A 26,953-nucleotide genomic window follows, 5' to 3' on the forward strand; every position below is an offset into this window, starting at 1 on the left:
CCTGTCCTCAGCCATAACCTGTCCCCAGACGCAACTCGTCCCCGGCACAACCTGTCCTCAGCCATAACCTGTCCCCAGACGCAACTCGTCCCGGCCACAACCTGTCCTCAGCCATAACCTGTCCCCACACGCAACTCGTCCCCGGCACAACCTGTCCTCAGCCATAACCTGTCCCCAGACGCAACTCGTCCCCAGCCACAACCTGTCCCACTAAGATATTGTACTAGCTTTCGGAGGACATTTCTCCTTTACACCTTTCTCTCAGCAGCATGATCAGTGATTGGTTAAGACAGACGTCCATCCCTACACATCTGTCTACAGCCTGCATGTACTCTAGAACAATGTTTTCCGAGCTCACTTGAAAGGAAGATCCTCCCTGTATTAAACTACGGAACTTCTTTCGACCCAAAGGTTTGTGACGACAATCTTCGAAATCTTCTAGTATTAAATTTTAACACTACGAACGATACCTGTAGCTGATAGCTGTTCGAACACCAACAATCCTAGTCCTGAAGGAGAGAGTTGTTTGTGTTGGTGTGACGAAAGCTTCTATATCAGGAGGGGAAAATGAACGGTGTCTCACAAGGATGAATGACTACCGATTGAAAGAACAGGATAGTGAGGCATGGAGAAGGAAGTTGAGGCGGCATCGCTATTGCCGCTAAGTCTGCCATTGTCGACCATTTTCAAATCACGAGGTTGAATTTCTCTCGCAATCTGGAATACCTAACTCCTCAAACCAGAGATTTTTATGACAGGATTTTGCACTACATAGCCGCCTTACAGCTCATCCCTTGGGTCACCCTTCAGCATGTCTATACCCCTATCCATAATTCTTCAACCTGAATATGATCTTTATTTGATGCTATGATAATGTTTGACAGGTCAGATCAATTGAAAACTATTCTTGGTGGACTTAACATGGCGAAACGAGTGTACATTGGTCGATCCTCCGCTCCTCTCACCTTTCTTTGGCTGCTTCTTTTCAGCTCCCCTTCTCTCGTCCTTTCCTTGCATCCAGGGCCTGCTGAATTCCTCATTTCCTATCGTCGGCATTCCCCGCCTGAACTCTTCCTTGCGTCATTCTGTCTCACTAGCTCTAGAATTGACCCTACTTTGATCCTTTGACGGTTGTCTTCAATAGCGCATCGAGTTCTTTAAATACTTTGGCAGCTTCCACCTTCTGTCCACCCAGGCGGGCTTTCTTGGAAGAACTCCCTGTTTGTCCGTCTAGAAATAGTTAGTGAAGCGCAGTGAGCGATCCAGCCGCAAACTTACCGTCACTGGAGTCTTCCATCATATTTCGAGTACGCTTTTTGGTCGTGTTCATTCGCACCTTCTTCGAAGGCTTTGAATCATCCTCGTCTGGAGCGAAGTTAGTTTTGAGAATGCAGGCTCACCAAACTGTCCATACCTTCACTGTCGGTGTCATTCCTTCGAGCACGTTTCTTGCTGACTGCCACGGCTGGGATTTTCGGTGTCAGGGCTGCACCGCCGCCTGAGAGTAATCAGCTTCCGAGCATGGATGATGGCGGTGAGCACTTGCTGTCGCTGTCACTGTCGCTGATAGTAACCACCTCATCACGGAGACGCTTCGAAGCATGCTTGCTTTGAAGTTCTTTGCAGTACAGTAGGAAGGCGAATCCGTAGTCCACAGCTTCAAAGAGCATATCTTCACAGTCTTCGGGGCTAAAATCTTTGCCAAGCCTCCGACTGAGTTTCCTGAACTCTCGACGACAATTCTCGAAGTCCTCCGCTGTTGAGATTTCAATCTTGCCCATGGCTCGTAGTTGATTGACCCAAAGCACAAAAGAGGAGAAACCTAATCTTCCAAAAGAGTTCTAGGGAGATTGGTTTGAGTTGGAATCTGACGAGTGACCGAGATTCTACATCGTTTACTCGCACTCTTATATTCTCACAGTCTCTATGATACCACTTTGGAGCCAGAAGAGGTATCCAGCAGGAGCCTGAATTGGCATCTGCACCAGATTATCGAAATGGTCCCGTAGAGGAGAAGACAGGAGGGAGAGTCGTGGGTGGCAATGGTACTTCGAGGCTCTCGGTTGGTCCTGCTGCCTTGAGCTGCACTTCCATGCTAGAGGCTCTTCTATGAACTTTTCACCTACTGCCATGTTCAATATTTCCAACCAGTGGCAAACTCTCGCTCTTCGTTCCCCAGTTTCTACATCTTTTGGTCAGCATCGGACGATTCATGCTAGGATTTATGATACGATGCAGCTAGCACCTTTCCTGTTTCCCCTTCCCCAGGAAGCTCATGTAGACATAGAATTAGACCGTTTCGCCACCAGCTAAATTCCAAATATATTTCTGCACTCTACTTCGCAGGAAGGTTACAGCACATGAAGACTCACTGAAGGATGTGTGAAGAGCGGCCGAAGCCGCCGTTTGGAGAGGCTGTGGGCATCCCTTCCTCCTTCCGCCTATATGGTTTTTCGAAAGGAATCAGATTGCACGTAAACGAGATTATATTGCCAGGAATCTACTTAACGCTTCGTCTCGTCGGGGGTGTTGGCACGTTTAGCCTCCTTCAACTGCCTGCGAACTCAAATCACCCTTCTGCCATAAGCTTCTCCTCTTCTGCATTTAACCACAAGAACCGGAGAGGATATTTTGCGGGGGAGTAACGTCTATATACCCCTTATCATCGGCCGTAATTGTGATTTCGAACCCATCGATACCCGTGAATGTGCATGGTGCTGTTCCTGACGTGACACCAATCTGAGAGACACTAATATCGTTGCAGTCGCCGATGGAATACGAGGGAAGTGCGAAACATTCGATAGAGCCCAAGTCGTGCACCTGGCCATCTCGTGAGAGCTCAAAGCCAAGCGTCTGCGTGCCAGCGGTAAATGCAACATTCACTGGCCAGTCTTCACTCCTCCGCTGAGGCTCAAGACCTGTTGCGGTATTGTTCGATGCTAACTCGTGGTTGTCGAGCAAGGGTGGGATGGCTCGTCCAGCGGACGTTCGTTGCAACCAAAGAAGAACCACGACAGTCTTGCCAATAGAGTTGGAGAACATCATGTCAATAGAAGAAGAAGTTTTCAAAGAGAAGCGACCCGTAGGGGGAGAGCTTGGGCGAGACACGCGGGACTTCGGTTTCGATGACACTCTTGCTAACAAAAGATGAATGATGGTTCACCTGGGGTCAGACACCAGAGGTGAGATGCTCACATTTAAGGCAAACAGTTGAATAGAGCGCAAAAGGACTCTAGGAGCTCAGTTCGGTCCCAGTAGTCCAGAAAAGGGACCCCAAAAATTAATGCCACACGAGCGAGCCAGATCAGGACCCTGTGATGACGGTTAAATAAATCCTCATCCAGCAAATTGCTTTGGGGCCCATTATCGAGTGTCCCCTCATGGCGAGGACGAAACAGACCGCGCGTAAGCTTGTCCTTGATTATTGTCCCTGATTTATGTTGAGGATGACATACAGGAAAGAGCACTGGGGGTGTTGCCCCAAGGAGGAACTTAAGGAGCCTTGCGAATGATCAGCTCTCAGGAAAACGCCTCCCTGACAGCACGGGCCGCGTAAAGAAACCGCACCGATACAAACCAGGTAGGGCTTTCCTCTGCTCTTCTATTGTCTTGTATTTGAGTAAATGAAATTGTGATTAACGGTGACTAGGAACGGTTGCTCTGAGAGAGATTCGTCGCTATCAGAAATCTACAGAGTTGCTTATTCGCAAACGTCCCTTTCAACGGCTTGTCCGTGAAATTGCAGACGATCTGAGAACCCCCCAAATGAAATGGCAAGGGGGTGGTTTTCGGTTCCAGTCGACGGCCATCGAAGCTCTGCAAGAGGCTCTCGAGTTATATCTTGTGAGCCTCTTCGAAGATTCTAATCTCTGCGCTATCCACGCAAAACGAGTTACTATTCGTGAGCGAGTGTCTGCTTCCTACGAGAGGAAATTCTTGGCTGACGTCTTTAGAATCCAAAGATATACAGCTCGCACGACGTTTGCGTGGAGAAAGAAACCCCGTTTGAGGAAATGCTCGAAAGCTTTGGTGGTTTCGTGTGAAAATAGTTGTCTGTGAAATATTTTCCCTGGTTTCAGAGGCATCTCCAGTGCGTATGTAACGACTGTTTAAGCACAACGACATAATGAGCTAATGGGATGGTTTTCCTGAAACCCTACAAAAGATTTCGAACTTGGGTGGACTGCTATATTCAAGACTGTGAAGAATGAATTTTTGATGTACTGGTTCGGGGCTCAAGATCTGAAGGCCAAGCCTAGCGTCGCGAACCTACCTTGACGAACTTACCGTTGCCTCCCAGGATACCTAGTCCTCCACCCGGTTCGGGTGGGAGGACAGGTAGCGGACGATTCGGACGCGAGGCTGGGAAGACAGGAGACTGCCGGCTACAGCCGTATTACATAAGAAGCCTCTCCCACCCGAAACGAGTGGGAACTGACTCTTCTTCTTTCTCAGGCGTTGAGTCGTTGTCAATAGGACGTATGCTAGATATAAGCAATCCCAGTTCCTACAGTCCTCAGTGCCATTTTGCCAATTTGCGGCGACGGTCCTGATACCCAGCTTATTCAATCCTAAATAGTCAAGATGTTATGAGCGGTTCGACCATCTATGCGATAGATACGTCTCAACTTTTCGAAGAAACATGTCATAGTCCAAAAGTAACTCCCTTCCTCCGCCTTGTAGCATCGCTTTTAGATAATGAAGATTCCGAGCCCATTATGCCAGTCGTGATGACACTTCTGTTCCAACCTCATTACCCATCTGAGCATCGTGGTCCTTCTTGACTTGATACAATAACCAATTATTATAGACCAGAAATAAACCCAAGCTTATCCCTGCACACGCACTCGTAATTGTAACCGTGATGGTCGCAGTCACGGACCAGTTCCCGTCCTTAGCGGTGTACACATTGATCAGTGTATTGACGAGACCGAGAATGGCATTGAGCAGAGTTGGCCTGATATCATAAGGTCAGTGTCCGCTTTCAGCTGCTAGCTAGGTAGTCTTTACAAGAATATTCGATTTACCAACCAAATGTAGTTCCTCTTCCATCTTTTCCAGAGTAAAGCGATGCCAACGACTCCAAAGAGACAGCAGGCTCCTGCTATCCAGAGGAGCGAGGCATTCTGAACGCTGTCTAGAATAATTTTCCCTGCGTGAGTCTCGCTTGCCGCTTCTTGCACCGAATTGGAGCTTTTGAGAGAGGTAAACGTTCCCGGGAATACAATGTATCCAGCCAGGATCAACCACGTCAACAGGCTGGCATAGAAGTTGTGGCGACGTGGAATGTCATCAAGCTCTAAGAGCATTGTCACATATCGAGATTGTGAGCGTGGCGGATTCGTCGACAGTGGCCTAGGGAGACGAGCCTTGTTTTCCTGAAACGAAGGCAGTGGGAGAGGAGCCTGTGGAAACTTAGAGTCTGAACGAGACGGCTGTTCCCTGGACTTTGGAGGGAGAATGGTCACATATCGTCTTTGCGAAAATGTCGCTTGCTGCGTATACTCCTCGGATGCTGGAGTCCGTTTCACCTCAGCAGCGGGTGCGGGAGACAAAGAATTCTTAGGAAATTCCATAAGCGGCAGGGATGTTGATGAGGAGCTCATTGTTTCCTTGACAGTATTTTTCTTAGATAGACAATGAAGTTGGAGGAAGTGCTATATACTTGGACTTTCTCTCAGGCTTAATGTGAAAAGAGGGTCTATATTCGGCTCCTGGGGGTGCCGGATCTGGTTCTCACTACTTTTCCAGAGCCGTATACAGACTCCATCAATTTGTTCAGGTGACGAAATTGGCCCTAACAGCGACTGGATTCTGAAATTTTAGGCCGTGGAGAACTACTATAGTAATCGACATCCCGGCGTGGTGAAACGCCCTGCATGATGAAATGGGCCAGCGGTACTTTGACTTTCTTCACATTGTACTTGCCACATATAGCTTTGACCAAGAATTTGAATAGGCCTCAATGCTTTGGCCCGTCAAAATGGCACCTGAATCGTCTCGTCTCTCAAAAGACGGCAATACTGTTTCCGTTAGCTATATCACAGGATATACTGGGAATCGCTGCGCACATGTATTATAGGACCAATTATCACACCTATCATTAAAGGTGTACTACACCTGCGGCACATCTTTGGTCGCAGACCGGCCCTATCTGGTACTTTCGACCCTACTGGCAAACAGCCGAAGACCGAACCGAATACGCTGCCCTGTAAGCGACAAGTAACATGACTGCCGCCAGTCCACCATCGGCCACAGCATTGCGGCTCAACACTCTCGCCGCCTCAGTGGTCGCTGCGTCTGCACGTGATACTCGAAATCGCGATCGTGCTTTTCTCTGCCACGGAGCCAGCCTGAAAGCCAGCCCGACACCCGAATTCAGCTTCGTAACTGATAAACCCCGCGGTCCGTGCCTCTTGCCATCCGGATCTTCCCTCGTGGTGATGCGATTCTCAGCGCCTAGATCTCTTCTCTGGGCATGATTTTACGAGTCCTTGTCGCTTTCCTCACGCGTGTAGGACTTACCAGAATCTACTTGCATTCTGCCTAAGAGCAAATCCGAAGTTCCCGAACAGAATCTGGCCATTCCCGAAGCCCTCTTCCTCCTCCATGTGCCACGCCGACGTAGGCGAAGTGGGCCGATAAAGTTTGACTCCTCAAGCTGTGGGCCTGGCCTGCCGTACTGGACAATGTTCGCGACTGTTACAAGTTTATAAACACCAATGAGAGCGAATACCTTAACGGCACTCAATCCTCCCAAGACCGACAGCCTTCGTAGAATACATCTAAACAGGCTTGACAACCTTTGCACTGTGGTTGCCAGGAAACATGGTACAATCTAAAGCATATGAGATCAATGCGGACTAATGGCGAAAGTATTTAGGCTTTAAGTCACTAGAGCCTGACACGGAGATACGTTTTCTTCGCCTCGAGAAAACGACCGACTCCAAATGTTTGCGATACAGCATACAACATAAAAAGCTCTAAGGTCTTCCTGAGCATTGTGCTGTGACATATTTCTGGGGTGCGCCGGTACCAGACATTGCATTGAAGGAGATCTTCATTGATGGAGAGTCTGTTCGGATCAGGCCGACATTGTACTCATTCCTCAAGACTATGAAACTCCTGAATCCAGACATAAACTTGTGGATTGACGCTATCTGCATCAACTAGGATGACAACGTGGAACGCAGTCGTTAAGTCTCCATTATGAACAAGATTTTCGACACGGCCTAAAGAGTATATGTCTGGCTCGGTCGAGGAGATAATGATATGAGCTATGCTATTGAGCATATTGAAGATGCTGAGCCCTAGACTGGCTTTGACCAAGAAACATTCTCGATAGGCGCTGAAAAGCTTTTTCGAGCCTTATATTGGACACGGCGATGGATTATTCAAGAATTCGCTCTAGCAAAAGAACTGACTATTCTCTGTGGAAAACGTCAGACCAAGTGGATTAACCTTGCGGAGATTAATAACAAGGTACTAATGAACGACGATTTTACTCGACAAACGCTTAAATAAACGATCGACAAATTTCAAGACTTGAGATCACCTGAGAAAGAACTAAAGAGCTTATTAGAGTTGATGGAGCAATTTCAGAATGCGCGTTATATCGATTCACGTGATAAGGCGTTCGCGCTGCGTGGCATTGCAAGAGACGGACATGATTTATTACCGAGCTACAGTGAGTCTATAGCTGATATATACTTCCGAATCCTGTCTATGTTGCCCATAGAGAGAGTTCTGCCACTAATGTCAGGATATCGATGGCCACATCAAGCTGCAAGTCGGCTGCAAAATTGCCTCCAATTAACGAAGTAAGATTTACTCAGCTCGTTAGAATCCAACCAAAGTTACGAAGATGGCCGGTCGACACGCGGCAAAGATGACCGGCTTTATGCTGTTTTCGAGTATACAGGGATCATAGTCCAAGAAGCTCTTCGAGAAGAGAGAATTCGATCCACGTTTCATCCGTCCTGTTCTCTACCTTTTGAAGTTCGACTTCAAGATTCTGCGAACGGAATTCTCTATGGCAATGCAACCTTACGGCAGGGGGATCTAATCTACAGCTTACAATTAACGCCCCAATCACCAAAAGGAATTTACATTGCGTTCAGGCCTCCGGAGACAGCAGTCGCCGGTATGCTTATTAACCAGCCGGATCCTACGGGAGAGTCTTACTGGAAGAAGATGGGACTATGCTCGAAAACAATGAAACTGATAGAAGAAATCACTCAATATGGGATCCAAAGGTGTGCTCAAAACGGATCAACAAAGCCATTGCAAGTTAGAGTGGTTTGCCATATCAGTAGGTTGGCGCTGATTCTGTTTTGGCTGCTAGATATCAGACAAGTTAGTTCTCTCTGGGAATTTCCAAAGCACCTACATCACCAACTGATCGGAGCGGCTTTGTGCGGTCACTGCCCAAGGGACGAAGGGTTCGAGGTCCTACCGTCTTTCCATTCTCCAGAGAATGAAGGCCTTTGGGCAGCCGCAACCACAGATCCGTGGAGTCATACTGAACCTCAGGGGGCGCACGAGCAAATTACTGATTGTCCATGGCAGAACCCTACTGCTCTGGATTTCTGTAGTCACGGAAGGAGAGAGCTATCGTACGCTGCGAGAGACGGACATGTAAACTTCACACAGCAGTTGATGGAGAAAGGCGCTGAGCTGGAGGCCGGGGACGAGTCTAGTCGGACACCGCTGTCATGGGCGGCAGGAGAGGGACATGAGGCAGTGGTGACGCAGCTGCTCGCGACGGGTAAGGTCGACGTCCACTCGAAGAGTAACAACGGCCGGACGCCGCTCTCGTGGGCAGCCAGGTGGGGGCACGAGACGGTGGTGAAGCAGCTGCTCGCGACGGGCAAAGTCGACGTCAACTCGAAAGATAACGACGGCTGGACGCCGCTCTTATTAGCAGCGGCGAACGGGCACACGGCGGTGGTGAAGCAGCTGCTCGCGACGGGCAAGGTCGACGTCAACTCGAAGAGTAAGCACTTCGGCTGGACGCCGCTCTCATTAGCAGCCGCGAAGGGGCACGAGGCGGTGGTCAAGCTGCTGGTAGAGAAAGGGGCAAAGAGATCCTAGTAGTAACGACATTTTTTATGTTATATTATAATAACTTTGATAGGGAGGGTCTTAGGGGCGCTGGTATTTATATACGATGCAATATTGCCACAAGGTATATCTACTATTGAACAGAGGCGTTAGCTCGATGTATCTAGCTCCGAACAACAGCGCAGTGGTCTACCGTGGCAATTCCCTCGATCTTCACACCCGGATAGATCACAGCTTTAGCGCCAATGATCACTCCCGAAGCAATGTACACATCCTTGGCAATCCAGTACCCCTTTGTCCCTTTTCGATGGACAGGGTCGTCACAGTAGTCGGTCGTCAAGATGGTGACGCCAGGACCGATGACTGTTCGAGGTCCTATTTCAATTATGCCGGCATCATCAAATGTGCAGCCCTTACCCACATACACATCATCCCCGATTCTGAGGTTGTACCCATATGTGCACGTGAAAGGTGCCTCGATTTGGACTCCGAGACCAACATGACCCTTGCCATGATGTTGTGATGGGAACTTGTGCGTCGTGTCTTGGCTTGGATCAATGACCTTGATCAATACGTCGCGCACTCCTTGCTCGGAAAGCCCACTGTCCAGCTTGCAGGCTGCATTGTACCGTTCAACGGCCCGCCCGCATCGTTGACGTTCATACTGCAGGGTCGGATCAAAGTGATTGTAATACACCGACCTCAGCATCTTGGACTTCTCCACGTCTTCTCGACTTGAAACTTTGAAGCTGGAGCTAGGATGGAAGCCGGAGGAAGACACTCGTGTATTAGCTGCAGGAGTGGGATGACTTGAAGAGGGGGCAGGGAACATAGGCGGATATGGAGGCTGCTGCGACTGTTGCCACCAGCGTGGCCGTTGTAGCAGAGGAGTTGATGGTGGGGCCGTAACATCAGTGGTTGGAGGCTGAGGTACGGCATACTGCGGATACGGCATTTGAGCTGGAGGCTGAGCTTGATAAGAAGCTGGAGGATGTGGAGGGTAAGAACTGGCATCCGTTGGCGGTCTGGACGTATCTCGTGGGTTTGGCGCAGGTGGTAATTCTGATCTATTGACCGCAGAATGAGAGGGAGGATGTTCTGAGCCATCAGAATTTTGACTTTGTTGTGACGGCCATTGTGGTTGACCAGGGTAGGGTGGTCGGTTTTGTGTCTCGCTCGGAGGCGGGCTGCTGCCATACGACGGCTGGCGTGGCCCACCACTGTCGTCAATGGGTATAGGTAATCCTTGACCGCCGTCATGGTGGACACGTCGGCGACTTAGATGAGAGATCTCCAACTGAGGTCGTTTCCGTTTCCGCCCAGCACGTCCCTGACCACGCGATTGTGAGTACGTGTTGCCGTTGATCTGTGGAGGACGTTCGGCATTCCTCCGCGACTGGACTTGGGGGGATGACAGCCGGCCAGAAGTACTGCTTTCTGCGACGACGTGGTTAGCGGGGACATCGGTGGCAAACGACTGGATCACCTACCGTTGCTGGAGGTGCGGTTGACTGCGACGAGCCCTCGTGGACCAGTATCTGGGCTTGAAGCCATGTCGTTACCCGACAAGCGATTCGGTTTGATTCTTTAGCAGCCGACCGTCCTTAGCGACACTAAACGGTATAAGTGTTCCTCGACCACCTCAATCCCCCTTTTGTAGGCCACCTCTTGAATAGAACAGTAGAGACAGGCTTAGACGAAGATACGAGTCTTCGCTGAAAGTGAGCGCTTCGACAGGCTGCCGCTTCAGTTGGGGCCAGCGTAGACGAGCTCTTCGAAGAGCGGGTTCGCCGGAGGTTGTTTGGGATTTCTGGAATGTGCAACAAGGCGCGGCAAGATGTGGAGGTCTCAATAGGCGCTTATGATCTGTCCAGCCTGAGGAAAGCAGCCAGCGCCAGAACGCTCAAAATGTTCAAAATGTTCACCTGGATCAGCTGCAGGCCTGGTCAGTGAATCTTGAGAATGCAGGAGATCCATGAGGCCGCCGAGGAGTTCTGCGAGGTTGAATAATGAAGCCGAAGAGCATCGAGCTCTCAGGCTGTTTATTTGACATTTTTACGCAGATGGAGACATCGATGCCATGGAAGTGAGAAGGCGCAGGCGCAGTGGTCGGAAACGGCAAGGGAGAAAACGGCTGAGTGCTGATTGGCTTGCCCTCGGTGCGTTAGGGCGGAACAAGCATATCGCGAAATTCAAAAGAAATAGGTCAGGGCCACAATATTCCATGTTCACACTTGGAAACTTTGTAATGTATCAGTTCCGGCCCAGAAGAACGTTTTTAATGCGTCCACAATCTGGCAACCTTGCTCTGTCTAAAAAATCAGAGGTTGCACCATGGGGGACTAAACAGAATCTCTGCGAGACATTCTCACGTATGGCCAGCTCCTGCACAAGCAAATCTGTCAAATTAGTGATGTTGTCCTCTGAATTGCCCTATCGGCAACAATGAATAGCTACCGATACATAAAGACTCCATATATGTAGAAATTCGTACTTGTGCAGCAGCTACATACCCCAGAGCAGCGCCCTCCCCCCATCCCCCTCGGGAGGGATCCAGTTGCCCGGCATTTGTGAATGTCCCTATCTTCGCACTCTGTGTTCCGCTAATACAAGTCATCACTTTTCGATAATCCATGAGATTTCCATCAATCCAGGGTAGTAACTGCAATTACGGTGGTGAGTGTGGTCAGCGAAAGTTGACCAGCAGCGTCCGTCGTCTCCGAGGCTCTAAGAATGGTTTCTGAACTGATAGTGACCATGCTCGCGGTGGCCGGGTCCGTAGTAACGATTTCTGATGCTGTATCTTGAGAGGTGACCACCGGCCCAACCGACGTAATGGTGGTCGTCAGAGTGGTCAAAGTAGGATCGCCGGCGGTGTCGGTTGTCATCAAAGTCACGACAACAGGCTCTAGGGCTGTCGTCGTTGTCGTCGTCGTAGAAGAGCTTTCTGTGTCCACGGTAACAGTTTCGGGTACTGCGCCTTGAGATGTAGTCACGGGTCCAACCGACGTAATAGTCGTCGCCAGAGTCGTCAGGATGGCATCACCCGCGGAGTCAGTCGTCGTCACAGTCACTGTGGCCGTCTCCAAGGACGTGGTTTGAGGAGGACACAAAGTGAGAGTCAAGTTGGCCGACACGTCACAGGATTTGACGGCAAAGTCATCATTTGGCTGGTTGTAAACATCTGGGCAAAGAGCGACGCCCGGGTCGCAGGTGATGCTAGAGCAGTCCCCGGAAGACGGTGAGAGGTAGAGGCCCCAGTTTTCGAACGGATACCCATTAATATTCGAGATGTCATACGCCAGTATCGGATTTTCAGGGTGATAGGTGTACTCGAACTGCGTGATGAACGAATCGTCGGGAACCGTGGCAATCTTCAACGAGATGCCTCCACCGTTTGGGTTAACTCGATATGTCTCGTTGTAGCTGCCGATATTTGGCTCCAGATAATTAATTGTGTCGTTGGGGACATTTGCAATACTCCAGATATAGACCTCGACATCACACCGATTCTCGATAGCAGCGGTCCCGAGGCAGGCAACGGAAGAGATGCCGAACAATGCCACGGCAAGGACGAGTCGTCTCAAGCTAGCCATGATGAAGGCTGTGAGCTCCCTGAGAACCTGTTGGGAAAGGCCGAGTCTAGTTGAGCGAGATGCGGTGCTGTACGGTGTCTTTTTAAAATGGCAGAACTAGAGTGTCTAGTAAGCCACAAGCCTTTGGTGATCTAGCGAGGTCATCGAGGGTGACAGCGTCCCAAAATGGCCCTAAGTATTGGGAGTATGTGGAAGATCAAGGGAGCCAAATCAAGCCGCGAGCCCAAAATGGTCCCTTTTTCCAGTCGCTGAGCTCGCAGAGAGTGATCACTGCGACTTGATGCGTGCGCTCCAAGGACGATGCCAACGAGGGCATTGCGGATGATCACTTAGAACGCAACGAGGTTCCCCGACCCACAGGTTTTCAGGTTCGAAATAGTGCAAAGTATCTGAAGCTGCTGAATTCCTATGTCCGAGGACTCGGTTTTGGGCCAAGGGACTCCTCCTGAATGCTCGAACCGAAGTCCTTGAGCAAGGTAAGGATTGCGTCTATGACTTCCCTAGACTTAGCAGCATTGTCACTGGATTTCTTTGCCTCGGTTTTCCATTTCTGGATATACCCTTCGAGCTTTCGACCATCCTCTCGGGCCTCTCGAAGGGCGATCTCCATTCGAGCCGCCTCCTCTTCTGCCTTCTGTCTCCCTTCCGACTCTAGGCTGGCTTGTGCCTTCCACTCGTTCAGCTCGCGGGCTAAACTCTCCTCGGTCTTCTCGAGCTCGATAATCCTGGCCGTGAAACTCACGTTTGATTTCACGAAATGGCCCTGCTTTCACATATTCGGTCAGCCTGATAGCCTGGGTGAAAAACATGCACAACAGGTCTGTCTACCTGCATATGTCCTCGAAGGGTCGTCCGAGGTGCCTTGCCGGAAGGCTTCCAAGTTGCGGCGACACAGTTATCGTCGATACATTCACACAGTTTTTGGAGAGACTTAATAGAGAATTCACTCAGGTTCTGTGTAAAGAGGTGGCTTATCGCTTCGGTTTTTTCCCATGTATATGGATCGTCGTCGTTTGTTTTGAGCCGTACCTGGGAGGGTTCGACCGTAATTCCAAGCCTGCTGTCTACAGAGACGTTATCAGAGGCATCGACCCGACGTCAGTGGATCTTACGAATGTTTGCCGCTAACTTTTCTCGACATTTTCGATTCCACTGGGTTCGCTTTTGGTTCTTGGACGGACGATTTGCCATTCGTGGAACACAATCCCTGTTTATGTCTTCCTGCCCGTTGAAGAGATTTCCTTCCTCATGTGTGGATTCAGGACGGTCCACAGTATGACAGAGAATTAGAACACAGCTCTGCGAGCAGTAAATATTAACACCACTTCAGGATAAAGATAGGATCTTTTCGGGTTCCCTTGTAAATATCTGCCCATTTCAGCCCCCCAGCTCAAGCCAACACTTGAAGTCCCAAAGCGGTCCCTCCGAACTTGGGCCGGTAGGTTGATACGAGAGCGGATGGCTTCCATAACGGGCTCCCTCCAAAGCGAAATCGTGGTGGGGTCGCACATATGTATACAGTACATACAGTGTTTGTTTGTTTGTTTATTCATTTACCCTGACCTCTCCCGAAGGATATGCAGGATCAGCTGCTGACGCTATCCTTGAAAATCTATCGTACATTTGTTCCATTGCATGAGCGAAGTTTGTGCCTCGTTGGGGCCTATATCATGCTCTTTGTCTTCGGCCTAGCCGTCGAGACCCTTCCGGTGCTCTAGATCGGAATCTTTGTGACGCATCCGCAAAATCTAGTACCGTATTTACAACGTCTCTGTTGATTGACCTGCTTGTTACATTACCTTGCTCGTTGCGGGTTATCCCCCCGAGCATAAGTGAGATGCTGTCTAATGCATCACCTACCTTCTTCTGCAACTACTGTCTCAGTGTCCTCAATTTTAGGTAGTTCACCAGGATATGCACCACTGTCTCGATTGCCCCGCATTCACACCGGTCTTCCTCGGCAAACTAATGGAGCTTTGCGAATGTTGCTAGCCAGGAATAGCCCGTCCGAAGTTATGTGAGTAAATATGCTCGATTTCGAGGCAATAGGCCGTATAGTCGCTGAGCCCGCTTAAATGGCAATCCGCTGTCGATTTTACGTAGATGTTTGCCTTTTATCGACGAGCACCACTCCTTTTGCCATTCTTCGAGCATTTTGTCCCGATTAGTTCTCTTAAATGTAGACACTAGGTGCCGGAATTCGTGGCCTTCCTCTGCACTGACAGCTTCCTTCGCCAGCTTATCGGCGGTGTCGTTCCCTGGGTTGTCACAATGACCCGGGATCCACTATAAACATAGTTGGACTTGATGTTCTTTGAGTTTCTTCGCTTGATCGAGTATGTGGTGAATTATTGCCTGTCTAGACTTGTTCGACGGCCTTGCGATCGCTTGTAGTGCTGATTGGCTGTCGCTAATAATGGTGAATTTCCCCGTTGAGAGTTTATCTTGAGCCATTTCCCCGTCGACCTCGCTCTATGCTATTTTCACGGCCTGATGGATTGCAATTAGCTCGGCCACGTGGATGTTCTAGTATTTGGCCGGGCCAATGCCGCCTTGCCAACTTCGTCTCACGTTGCTCGAGCTTAGTATCACCGTTGCTGCGCCCAGATTCGAGTCTTTAGCTGATGCATCGGTGTAGATGACTGTTTCCGACGTCTTTAGGAGGTTAGTGGCCTTCTAGATCGCTACTTCTCTGTCTATCTCTATATTTATCTCGTCAAAGACAGGTCGCCTCCACGGTTCTAGTGGTCGTAGGTCGATAATTTCTAAGTCTTTCAGTTGGTTAATGTCCATCGTTCTCATCGCCTCAGCGAAAGGGAATTTAGGGTGATTTTTCTTTCGCTTAACCCTCCCTTTTATCCTCTCGAGAACCTCGTGTATCGGATGATCGTGCGGTAGAGTGCTGAGACTTGCAATGACGTTCTAAGCGCGCTGTTTGAGTCGAAGCCGCGTAGGTGTCACGTAACACTCCACTTCTAGAGTCTGTGTGGCGACTGTCCGAAATGCCGAGAGAATCCTGATTAGGGCCGTCCTCTGTACCGTGCTCAGAGCTTTTAGATGTCCTTTATCTTTGAGGGGATTGTGCTATACTGTCGATGCGTAGTCGAGTTTGGCGGTCACACACGCTTGGTAGACTTGCCTCATCTGAGTAGGCCGGAGATATCTTAAGTAGTCTAATGTAATGGCGGTCTTGGTTGCTCTTTTGATGGCTTGCTGGATATGATTCTTCTATCTCAATTCTTGATCGAAAACGACTCCTAATAGTTTGGCTGTCGATAATGCCTGAATAATTTATCCGTTTATGATGATATAGCCCTACTTAAGTTCTCGTTTGTTTCTAGTTAGGTGTATGAGCTCGGTCTTCTCGGCTGCGAATCGAGACCCTGTACGTCGTGCCTATGCTTCGATGCGCGGGATATCCTCTTCCTGAATTTTCTTGATGTTCTCTTGCGCGGAACGGCCGACTCTCTAGCGGAAGTAGTTGTCGATGTACGCTAATGCCTCTTCTCTAAAGTCGACAGGCTAGTTAACGAGGTCTGAGTTGAAGAAGGCAAACAGGGTAGGGGATAGCGGCGAACCCTGGGCCAGTCCTGCGTTGTCTAGAGGAGCGGTCTCAGTTTCAAAGCCGTTAAACATGATGTTTACGTATCGTTCTTGTATGAAACTTTAGATCCATTTCCTTGCTGTTGTCGGTATGCCTCTTTCTTTGAGACGGGCATCCAAGGTTGTGCTGTTCACTCCATTGAAGGCTCCTTTCAGGTTAAATGCCACTAGTGTAACCACCCTTCCTTTCAACTATACTCGGTTAATAGCATTAGCTAGGACGAGTAATGCTTGTTCTGTCGTCCGTCCCGATCTGCCTCCGAATTGGGTGTTAGGTAATAGTCCGTACTTCTCTGTATAGTACGATAGGCGCTTAGCCATGACCGCCTCAAGTAATTTCCCTAGTGTGTTGAGAAGCGAGATAGGACGATATGCTCCCGGAACGGCGTAGTCGGCTTTCCCGGGTTTCCTCAGAACCACAATTATAGCGGTTTTTCATCTTTCTGGGTAGTATCTTAGGTTGACTGACGCTGTGAAGATTTTGGTCACCATGGTCGAGATGTAACTTTAGATCTTTTGCTAGACTATGGTTGGTAGACCGTCTTAGCCGGGAGCAGTGTTTTTCTTGGCCGCCTTGAGGGCTCTACAGATTTCAGCTTTAGTGATGGGTTCCCAAGGGATCTCTTCCTTCACGGTAGTCTCCTCTTCGGGGGTTAGGTCGGTTATCCTTGGGAAGAAGCACTCCATCAAGATTCGGGCTTTATCTTGGTTATCTAGAAACTCCGTCTCGCCGATCTTCAAAGGCGGGATGCTGGTGTAGTTATCTCGAGGTCCAAGATACGTTGTCGCTTTCTATAGCGTCTTAGAGTTGGCTTTATCGAGAAACTCCTTCTAGTGTGCCGCTTTTGCCTGCTCGATCGTTCGAGTCCATTCTCGACGTCGAACCCACATTACTTCTAGGAGTCTAATCGAGTATAGATCCTCTTTCTCTCTACGTATACAGCTTTCTTGCCATCTTCTACGGGCTTGATTGACCTCTCTCTGTTGAATTTTGAGTATCGGAGTAAACCAGCGTTTCGAGTACGGATACGGTCTTACTAGCGGTGTGTATTGGTCCACTGCTACGGCCGTCACCTCGATTAGTTTGTCGACCGCTTGTTCTAGCTGGGGTTTGGATTCGATGTCTGCGACACGGCCCATGCCGACTCGGACTATATTTCCAATCTTCTCTTAGTCGGCTCGTTCGTATGCCTTCCGCGGCTTCAGTTCCCCTCTAAGTTCCACGGTTAGGTTCTATTCGGTATATGTAGCTCGGTGGTCGGATTCAAAGTTGTCTTCGTAAAGGTGGCATTTAATAAGTTGTGCGGGTGTGCTTGTTATTGTTAGGTCGATTGTCGATGTCCTGACTAGCCGACTGAACGACCAAAAAGTCGGGGTTCCACGTGGTAGGCACAGCTGGAGTCTTTGCGCGTGGATGAAGTTGATCAATTCGTCTGCCTGCGCCATCACCCGGTGGTGCACTCTATTACCACTCCAGGCCGGGTGGTGGCGGTTGAAATCTCCGGCTAGGGTGAGCATCGTCTGCTTGTCGGTGCTTCGTCTCTCTTCCTGAATGCAAGTTTGGATCTTATCTAGTGTAGGTTGTATAGCTACCGGCTCCACCGGTTGGTAGTAGTTAATCGGGGGGATATATACGGAGAACAGTAGCATTTGTGCCTCTTCGTTCTAGATCTTCACTACTGTTACGTCTGGATAGTTATAGTGTATTTGTTAATGGGCTAAGGTCGAAATCCTCTTGTTAATATAGATGAGGCTACGTTTCCTGGTTCCGTCGTCGGCATACGTTAGTTGATATAGGTGCCACAATCGGTGAAAGACGTGTGTGCGGTAAGCTGTGACCGGTGGTTCTTGTACTAGGAGCACGTCCAGATTGTTCGTTTTAGGGTTATTAATGAGCGCTTCCATGCAGGCTCTTGATTTCATAATGTTCACTTGTAGTATCCGAAGGTTGGTCAGATTCATTGTCAGGAGTTCATGGCGGCGGGCTCTCTGCATTCCTTGTCCCCCGTCGGATATGGTCCATTGCAGTCCACGCATTTGGCCTCTGTGCCAGGAGGACAGTCCCGTCGATCATGCTCTCCACCGCAGTGTCGACATCTCAAAGTCTCTTTGTAGGACCACGCGAGGTGGCCAGCTACTCTCAGGCATCTGTGGCATCTCTTCATTTCGAACTTATAGGCCCTCACGTTCCCGATGTATAGTTGTCCATAGACCAGTCCATTATTAATCGCCTATTTAGCCGCCTTAGCTGTGTTAAATCATACACCTAGGGAGGCGTGCGTGCCCAACGGTTTGTCAGTCTTCTTGAGCTATGCGATATCCTTGATGTGGCAGCCTTTGGCCGTGAGGTCATTCTCTTCTGTGATTTTGTTAATGGTTTCTTGCTTGTTCTCTGGTAGTGAGACGCCTTCAGTTGGAAGGCGATGAACCACAATCCCGAATCGTGGCTTAACCAACTTTGTACCATTTCCTAACACTTCTAATCACTCGGTGTTTGCCTTGGCAGTCTCGGTCGATTTTTTATTCTTGAATCTGATCACGTATTCAGTTCTAGTGTTTCCTACTCCCGCCACTTGCACTTCCTTAGTTGTATCTGTGTTCCGGAGGGTATTCTTGATTTGTTCGTTGGCGACGTTGGTGGGGAGGTATCGCGTGAAGGTATTATCCGCCGTGTTATTCTCATCGTTTCTTGCCTGCGTGCTAATCCGGAGGCATTTTGGTTCTGTATTCGTATTGATACTGCCTATGGCAAGTGAGGAGCCAGTCGCCGATTGGGTAGTCTTTCTACCTGTAACTATCGACGCCTATGAGCGTGTCGAAGGGAGCGATGCGGAGTATGACTCGAGTTATGTCCGGAGGCAGCGAACCTCATCTTGTAGTTCTAGGTTCTGACTTTTTAGAGTTCGCTGCTCCGCTTTAATTTCGACTAATTCCGTTTGGATGTTCTTAATGCTATTATTTTGGTTCTCAATAATATTGCTTTGTCGTATTATAGTCTCTTTTAGGTCGGCGATGAGTTGAATGAGCGCCCGAAGGTCTGTTGCGCTGCCATCTTGTGCGGAGGGTTCGATATTCCCTTCGTATAAGGGTGACAATTGTCCATCGCGGTCCAATATCTCTATGGTCGCCCGTGTCTCTTAATTTCTAATGGCCTTCGCACTTGGTTTTGTCGCTCTTTTCGGGCGAGGTGGTGTTGATAGTGTCATCGTCCAATCGGGGTTTTGCTGCCGACGCTAAGGCGCGTCGACCGCGTCGGATCTGCAGCCTTCCCCAGACGCGTCGTGCGCGAGCCTTCTTCAATACAATCGCAATATTCTTCCAGCGTTCCTCTCAGGTCGTACGCACTGAACTACTACAGTTGTTCCCCTCTCGCATTACCCAAATAGTACAGTCGTTCCCGAAAATGGCCTCCCCTCAAAGACACATTGCAACTCTCTTAAATTCCCTGCCAAGATACCTGCGACCCACTTCTTTCCATATCGAGAGAAGCTAGGCTCAAAGCCAAGCTCCAATCACTGATTGTATTATTCTGCTATGGTATTGGTGTTACCGTACGTCCTATCGTTACCCGATCTTGTTCGCACAACAAGCCAAAAAGCGGCATGAACAAAGTCCCGACCTTTAAACCCTGCCGCTACAGAACTGGACATTTGAAGCGGATTAACAAGAAGCTCTCAGCGCATGAGATGTGTTCCGAGCGACGACCGTCTACCGTGGAACTTACTAGAGTGGGTATTGCCAGTTAAAAGGGTAACAAACCTTCAGATCACTGCACTGCTTTGGCCCCCCACACACAAAAAAAAAGCAGGAAGCAGGACCTCGTTGCTACGAGTTCTACGGAGGCGTGCACAAAATGAAGTTACCGACGCTAAACCGAAATTGGAATGACAGAAAGTCAAAAGACCAATAATTATGTGAGTCCAATTTTACCTTTTAGGCGCTCTTACCCTTATTACGCCTATCGCCTTGTTACTCAGTAACACTCTAAGTACGTACCTATTTAAGTAAGACTCTAGCCTTTTATAAGCGACCAATGCCCAGAGAGATCAGAAATTCTTTATCATGACCAAATTATTGTGTCATTCCAATTTAGCGCTAGTAACTTCATTTTGTGCACGCCTCCGTACACGAGAGCGAGAGAGGAGAGAGGGTCTCGGCAACTATCCTCATCCGGCCTGATCGCAAATGTGTGTGTGTGTGTGTGTGTGTGTGTGTGTGTGTGTGTGTGTGTGTGTGTGTGTGTGTGTCTCACTACCCCGACCCCTCCCGATTAGTTGAAGCTCTGAACTAAGAGTACAAGTGATGATTATGAAACTGTCTATGGCAGCAGATACAGTTGTTTATAGTTGTCGTGGCTGCCTCCATGCTGCCTAACGCCACAGGCTGCCGGCCAGGCAGTCACCTCAGTGGCACGTGATCCGGGATCTAACTCGATTTGGGATATGCAGGGACACCTGCGGGCCGGGATGTCGATTAATTTGATTGGCACGGATGATGCACGTTTCGAGTTAGGCGCTTTCACTTCTTAAGGTCCTCAATTTCCATCTTGGCACGCAAGGTCGTTTCTGTCCATCCTATTATTGTCACCACCAACTACATAGAACTTAGTTTCCTAGAAAATTGTTTCTCCGTTGCGTCTATGACGCGTTTAGAATTGAATCTTCTCGCGCCTCACATAAATCCTTTCTCCTCAAGACCAAAGGCATGATCAAATAACGAGCGGAACGACTTCCCTCGATGTAAAGAGCGATCTGCGGCCGAAGTACACTAGCTTTTCTGATTCGCAGCGCCACCCCTCCACAGCACTTCCCCTTCAAATCGTCGACTTCACCCATTGTCATCAACACCGGTGGCGTTACAGCCTCAAGTCCTCGCCTTCACTTTCGGCTGAGTTAACGCGGCAAAAATGACCGGCAGTACACTGACGATCTCGCCGAGACCAGCGTAAGCAGGTGGGATCCGGAACTTGACAAAGGCCCCGGCCGCGAGCAAGATGGCAACCACGTTGTACACGGCTGACCAGATGAAGTTGAAGGTGATGCGCCGGAATGCCGCCTTCGACACATCAAGCAAATTGACCACGCCGTCGAGGTTGCGGAGAAGGACAACGTCAGCCGTGGCACGGGTAACGTCCGAGGAGGACTCGATCTGAACGCCGACGCTCGCTCGAGCCACGGCAACTGCATCGTTAGTACCGTCTCCACAGAACAGTGTAATCTTTCCGGCATCCATGAGTTCGCGGATATACTCCTCTTTCTGTGCTGGAGTTCTCTCGGCAGCGACGTTCTCCCAAGGGATATCGATGTCGGCGGCTACTCTCTCAACGACCTTGCGAGCATCGCCACTGACGACGTGAACGGCTATCTTGCGTCGATGAAGCTCTTGAATGACGGCACTCGCGCCTTCACGGAGCCTCGATTTGAGGCCGAAGATTGCAACCAGGTCATCGCCGATCGTCACGCAGAGCATGGTTAAACCTCGTGCTGCAAAGTCGACGACCTCAGGTATCTGACTAATCTTGAGCCATTTCGCATTACCAGCAAGAATTGTCGCTCCTTGCCATTGACCTTCCACTCCGCAGCCAGGGACGGATGTGAGCCCGTCGACCTCGACCCCACTTACTTGCCGCTTTTCGAGCGCTTTTGCCACGGCTTCGGATACCGGATGCTTGTTGCTTCTCACCAGAGTTATGATCAGAGAGAGCATTTGGTCCTTATTGACTCTGTCGGTGGGAAAAATATCTTCCTCCACGACTTCGAGGCTCGGCTCAGTAAGGGTCCCCGTTTTGTCAAAGACAACGTCGGTAACTTTGAAGCCTCGCTCGATCACATCTGCAGTCTTGATGATGACGCCTCCGCGGGCAGCGACGCCTCCAGCAACCACGAGAACCATTGGTACTGCCAGACCGAGCGCACAGGGGCAACTGATGGCTAGCACAGCTATACAATAGCCGATAGCTGTTCCGATGGCTTCGTCGGCAGGCTGTTTGCGAACTTTCAAGACGACCAACAGCCAGACGATCAAGACAATAATAGCTGCCGTGCACACGACTGGTATGAAATATCCGGCGATCTTATCAGCCAGGTCTTGAACGCGGGGTCTAGAGCTCTGCGCCTGCTCAACCAGGTTTGCAATATCGGTAATGGTATTTTTCCCCGGCAAACGAGACACCCGTGCTGTCAACCTTCCGCCGCCGTTGACCGTGCCGGACACGATCGGGCTTCCGGCAGTTTTGAAAACTGGCAAGCTCTCACCCGTGAGCATCGACTCGTCCACCTCGCTGGTTCCCTCGAGCACATCAGCATCGGTGACAATCTGGGAATGAGGCAAGATTGCGATGGTGTCCCCATATTGAAGCAATCGGGCATCGATTTCAACAACAGCACCGGTTCCCTGATCGAGGAGCATGGCTGTCAACGCTTGCAGCGACTTCAAAGACACCGCTTTCACCGCTCGTTTGCGGGCCCACGCCGCAAGAAGTCGACCAAACAGGACCAAGGAAATCAGCAGCGTACTTGTCTCGAAGAACGGTTTCGTCTCTAATTCGATACCGGAGAAGACGAGACTAGCTGCTACGATGGAATAAACATACGCGGCTGTGATGCTGATGACCACAAGCATGTCCATTTCAACGACCTTGTTGTAGATCAGGGACGAGATGGCGGGGATATAGAACGCTGGAACCGCAATTGCTTGAACTATTGTGCCGAGGACAATCGCCACAATCAAACTGGTGTGCTCGGAGACGCCAGACGGTCTTCCCCATTCGAGTGCGACGACTGGCGCAGTAAAGATGAAGGCCGCGGTAGTCATTGCGAAGATACGAATGAGTCTTCGCTTCCCTTCATCGAGATAGGAATCGCCACGAGGAGGTGCAAGCTGTGCGTCGATGCCCGCGAGCATGTCTCTGGCACCAATGACGCACGGGTCATAGCTGATCTCATATGTCGTCTTGGAAAGCTTCTCGCATTTTTCGACGCCACGAGGTATGTTGTTTTGAAGTTTGCTTGCTGCTGCCGCACTCATCGTGACGTCGATACTCTGTGTATCGGACGAGAACGGTATCAGCTTATATCCGGTGGCTCGTTGGGCGCGGCGAATCACCTCGTCGAGGACATTGATATTGGTGTCGAGGTCGAATTCAGCAGCACCAGCGACGAAGGTGACTTTGACGTTGTCAGTCCCTTGCACAGCCCGAATTGCTCGGGTCAAGTTGTTTGCGCAGCCCGAACAATCCATTCCCGTGACATTGAGAAGGATGTGGGACAGCCCTGCCGCCTTCTCAATGTCGATCGATGCAGTCTTGCGAACGGGGACACGCTCCACTTCGATTTCATCGAGACTATCATCGCTGTTACAGCATTTGACCTTGGCTTGTGTTGCTGCCAACGCCTTTGGCGACTTCTTGTTGAAACGTTGGCGTGTCAAGACCCTCCCGTGCTCTTTCACGTTCAGATGATGGCTGCGGGAAATGCTAAACGCGGCAACGCCACCATCCGCAGGCTGTGCGTGGCAAGACTGGATTGTGCCAGCCGAAGAGAGGATGGTTCGACAGATGCACCGGGCTGAGTTAAGGTATGTGGCATATTTCTCCAGGGCAGCGCTCAGGTGGGCATTGCAAGGTTCGTCAAGGTGTTTTCCGTATTTGCCATGAGCGTGCTCGTGCGCTGCGCTAATGTGAACATGTCCACTCGTCTGCGGGCCCCCATGATTATGATGTCCGTGTTCATGATGGGCAAGATCGTGGTCGGCCGGGTCATGAATGTGGCCATCTTCTTGGGCATGATCGTGATCATGATCACAACAGTCGTCGTGAGGGGGTTTTTCGTCCAGCTCGTGGCCGTCCGCAACGCTGGTGCACTCATCCTGCTCATCAGCGCAAGCCATGGAGCACTCGATCGCTGCGGCAGTTTTGATGCAGTTTTCTGCAAACCTTTGTCAGTGAAACTTCAAAAAGAACTTAGGGATCACTCACCATCGCATTTGTCGTCCTCATTGCACTGCTCCATGGCGCCTTCGTCAGCGTCCGGTTCCAATGGGGCGCAGCTCGTTTGACCACAGCAAGGATCACAATGAGCCGATTCGGGTGGCTTTGCCACGGGGCCACCGCAGCAGTCACCGCCGCGATCGGGTTTCGGGCCACAACAAGAAGAGCCCATACTGTTGGGCTTGCAGGTGTTCAGTGGGATCTTGCGAGATGCACAACGACAATGGGACTTGCTGGTAAGGGATCAAAAGATTGTGCAGAGAAAAAACCTTTCGCCGATTATCGGTTGATATGAAGGATGATAAGGGCTCCCGGCTGGCGTTTCGACCCAAGGCCCACTCGACAATTTCAACGAAGCATACGCAAACCACTTGGCACTTCGGTCTGCGCCACACACAAGAGTGCGATGCAGCTCCAATCGACGCTATGGGGTGTTACTGTACCGAGTCTACCGGATAATGTCGCTGGCGCTGACGGGATGCATGAGGGCAAGTGCTGGTCTGAATTGTCGAACAATCGCTCCGTTCTGCCGAAAAGACGATGAGCGGTATGCGGCAATCACCTTAGTCCGAGGTGAGGCGATGATGTCTACGATGACTCGAAAACAAGTGAATGCACCACCTGCAACCCTTCTTGGCCAGCTGGGCGAGCTTGGAGAAGCCCTGGCGAATCTTGGTGACCATAGCACGCATGTGCAGATGCCAACGCAGGCCGATTCCAACAATTTGGGCTCGTTACCGCCCGCACAATCACGTGACGAGGGCTGCGACAAGACTTGCAAAAGTTTTCACCGCGTGTAGCTGCGGCGACCGCTCTTTGCCAGCTCTAGTTGCTAGCGAATGCCATATCCTCAGCACAGTTTATTTCTCCATGATTTACGATGGCTCTGCATCTATCCAAGACGACCAAGCTGGTCTTGCTCCTCACCATTGATATACTCTTCTTCCTTGTGGAGTTGATTGTGGGCAAGTGCACACCTTTGGAGGATGGCCGAGCTATGTTAGCTGACGGAAACTGCAGGCTTCAGTGTGCATTCCCTCGCGTTGGTGGCCGATGCCTTTCACATGGTCTGTATCCAAAATTGCTGCCCAAGTGGCCCGTGTTAACCATTTCAATCAGTTCAATGATATTCTGTCACTACTGGTCGGCCTCTGGGCTATTCACGTAGCAAAACGACGCAAGTCATCTCGTGTTTACACTTATGGGGTACGTTTTCTATGCTCACTGTCTCCGTGACTTTCACAATGCTGAACTGCCATTTCCCAGTGGCAACGCGCCGAGACGCTTGGTGCGCTGATCAACGGAGTCTTTCTCGTCGCTCTCTGCATGTCGATTTTCCTCGAGGCGATACAACGATTCGCCGAACCCCAAGAAGTCTCCAGCCCGATCCTGATTCTCGTGGTCGGCTGCTGTGGGCTCGCCTCCAATCTCCTCGGCATGGTACTCTTACACGAGCATGAGAAAACCGAGCCAGAAACAAGCAATATTCCGGAGGACATGTCTAACTCGGGGCATCGAATGACATTCGAGGGAACATACATTCGGTCCGTACAACGCAAGGCACATAGTTCGAGACGAGCAGCGAGCTTGTCGCAGATTTCGATACACCCCACGGCCTTTCGTGCCGATGTCATCGCGGCTGCCCAGTCACACGCAGTGGATGACACTGGCGAGCAAGAGACAGAGAACACGCCCCTTCTCGCGAGTCAATCTGGAAACAGCGCTGAGCCAACAGATCTACACGGTGACCATATCCATGCGCGAAATGATGAAGGCAAAGGGAAGGGCAAAGGTCACGACCTGAACATGGCAGGCGTCTTCTTGCACGTTCTTGGGGACGCTGTGGGCAATATAGGTGTCATCGCTTCTGCGCTCTTCATCTGGTTGACACAATTCAGCTGGCGGTTCTATGCCGACCCCCTTGTCTCCGTCATCATTACGGCCATCATTCTGCATTCAGCTATCCCACTGTGCACGGCGGCGTCTCGAATCCTCTTGCAAGCCGTCCCCGAGGGGATCAACGCCGACGAGATCAAACAGGACATCACCACGCTCCCTGGCGTTGCGGACTGCCATGCCTTGCACGTATGGCAACTCAGCGACACGAATGTGATCGCTACGGTCCATATCGAAGTCGATCACAAGGTCGTCAAGGATAGCCATGAGCAATACATGCAGTTGGCTTCGGTCATTCGAGATTGTCTCGCTGCGTATGGTATACATAGTGCAACCATTCAGCCAGAATTCTTTGCGTCAACAGGTGAAGGGACATCTACGGGAAGGGTCGCAATCTGCGAAAGCACACCGTGAATCTCAAGTTCGAGTCAGGTGCCCACGTCTTTGGCAGAAGATAACCAACGATCTTGCTGCGAAAGAGGGAGATGTACTGGACATATTTTAGGGGTTTCTCTTTTGGGGATCTAGGTCGCGACCGGCTAGCTAGCAGTAGGGTATACTGGTACTACATGGCTTACTGGCGATCTTAAGTAGTTCCCTCTTTTGAATGAACAATGTTGGGATGAATCTCCTGGGCATCGCCTTGACTTTGCGATTTTCTATAGCTTCCACATCCTCATTATCCTCTATAGCCACCATGTCCTTATGGTTCATAACCACCATGGCCTTCTTGTCCTCTGTAACCACCATGGCCTTCTTGTCCTCTGTAACCACCATGGCCTTCTTGTCCTCTGTAACCACCATGGCC

General features: G+C 50.2%; 9 protein-coding genes across 10 annotated transcripts; 2 read left to right on the forward strand and 7 right to left on the reverse strand.

The window, feature by feature from the left end:
• Positions 1 to 1,111: 1,111 nt before the first annotated feature.
• PV05_05503 (uncharacterized protein) lies at positions 1,112 to 1,781 on the reverse strand (the record flags this gene model as incomplete). The annotated part of the gene is made up of 4 exons (XM_013462015.1): positions 1,112 to 1,230; positions 1,279 to 1,365; positions 1,415 to 1,498; positions 1,559 to 1,781. The coding sequence occupies 4 exons, from the start codon at positions 1,779 to 1,781 to the stop codon at positions 1,112 to 1,114; spliced, it is 513 nt and encodes a 170-aa protein (XP_013317469.1).
• Positions 1,782 to 2,569: 788 nt separating this feature from the next.
• Positions 2,570 to 3,042, reverse strand: PV05_05504 (uncharacterized protein; the record flags this gene model as incomplete). Its single annotated transcript, XM_013462016.1, is given in 2 exon segments — positions 2,570 to 2,648; positions 2,657 to 3,042. Coding segments are annotated over 2 exon segments (465 nt in total).
• Positions 3,043 to 8,242: 5,200 nt separating this feature from the next.
• PV05_05505 (uncharacterized protein) lies at positions 8,243 to 9,093 on the forward strand (the record flags this gene model as incomplete). Its single annotated transcript, XM_013462017.1, has 2 exons — positions 8,243 to 8,311; positions 8,533 to 9,093. The coding sequence occupies 2 exons, from the start codon at positions 8,243 to 8,245 to the stop codon at positions 9,091 to 9,093; spliced, it is 630 nt and encodes a 209-aa protein (XP_013317471.1).
• A 133-nt stretch (positions 9,094 to 9,226) lies between these two features.
• On the reverse strand, positions 9,227 to 10,617 carry PV05_05506 (uncharacterized protein; the record flags this gene model as incomplete). Its single annotated transcript, XM_013462018.1, has 2 exons — positions 9,227 to 10,500; positions 10,554 to 10,617. 2 exons carry the CDS (start codon positions 10,615 to 10,617, stop codon positions 9,227 to 9,229), a joined length of 1,338 nt encoding a protein of 445 aa, XP_013317472.1.
• Positions 10,618 to 11,708: 1,091 nt separating this feature from the next.
• On the reverse strand, positions 11,709 to 12,659 carry PV05_05507 (uncharacterized protein; the record flags this gene model as incomplete). Its single annotated transcript, XM_013462019.1, has 1 exon — positions 11,709 to 12,659. One exon carries the CDS (start codon positions 12,657 to 12,659, stop codon positions 11,709 to 11,711), a length of 951 nt encoding a protein of 316 aa, XP_013317473.1.
• A 406-nt stretch (positions 12,660 to 13,065) lies between these two features.
• On the reverse strand, positions 13,066 to 14,003 carry PV05_05508 (uncharacterized protein; the record flags this gene model as incomplete). The annotated part of the gene is made up of 3 exons (XM_013462020.1): positions 13,772 to 14,003; positions 13,488 to 13,723; positions 13,066 to 13,422 (listed from the first exon to the last, which is right to left on the reverse strand). Exons 1-3 carry the CDS (start codon positions 13,848 to 13,850, stop codon positions 13,066 to 13,068), a joined length of 672 nt encoding a protein of 223 aa, XP_013317474.1. The 5' UTR covers positions 13,851 to 14,003.
• Positions 14,004 to 18,030: 4,027 nt separating this feature from the next.
• On the reverse strand, positions 18,031 to 19,122 carry PV05_05509 (uncharacterized protein). The gene is made up of 2 exons (XM_013462021.1): positions 18,547 to 19,122; positions 18,031 to 18,493 (listed from the first exon to the last, which is right to left on the reverse strand). The coding sequence occupies exons 1-2, from the start codon at positions 18,727 to 18,729 to the stop codon at positions 18,227 to 18,229; spliced, it is 450 nt and encodes a 149-aa protein (XP_013317475.1). The 5' UTR covers positions 18,730 to 19,122; the 3' UTR covers positions 18,031 to 18,226.
• A 1,759-nt stretch (positions 19,123 to 20,881) lies between these two features.
• Positions 20,882 to 26,865, forward strand: PV05_05510. Of its 2 annotated transcripts, XM_013462022.1 has the most exons (4): positions 20,882 to 25,214; positions 25,270 to 25,316; positions 25,369 to 25,455; positions 25,516 to 26,865. In XM_013462022.1, the coding sequence occupies exons 1-4, from the start codon at positions 25,130 to 25,132 to the stop codon at positions 26,557 to 26,559; spliced, it is 1,263 nt and encodes a 420-aa protein (XP_013317476.1). In that variant the 5' UTR covers positions 20,882 to 25,129; the 3' UTR covers positions 26,560 to 26,865. The 2 variants fall into 2 exon arrangements, with proteins under 2 accessions (XP_013317476.1, XP_013317477.1); XM_013462023.1 differs by having other exon boundaries at positions 20,882 to 25,316.
• PV05_05511 (copper-translocating P-type ATPase) lies at positions 21,126 to 24,149 on the reverse strand (the record flags this gene model as incomplete). Its single annotated transcript, XM_013462024.1, has 1 exon — positions 21,126 to 24,149. One exon carries the CDS (start codon positions 24,147 to 24,149, stop codon positions 21,126 to 21,128), a length of 3,024 nt encoding a protein of 1,007 aa, XP_013317478.1.
• Positions 26,866 to 26,953: the final 88 nt, after the last annotated feature.

This window comes from Exophiala xenobiotica, assembly GCF_000835505.1.
Source record: "Exophiala xenobiotica strain CBS 118157 unplaced genomic scaffold supercont1.3, whole genome shotgun sequence".
In the NCBI taxonomy this organism is placed as follows: domain Eukaryota; kingdom Fungi; phylum Ascomycota; class Eurotiomycetes; order Chaetothyriales; family Herpotrichiellaceae; genus Exophiala; species Exophiala xenobiotica.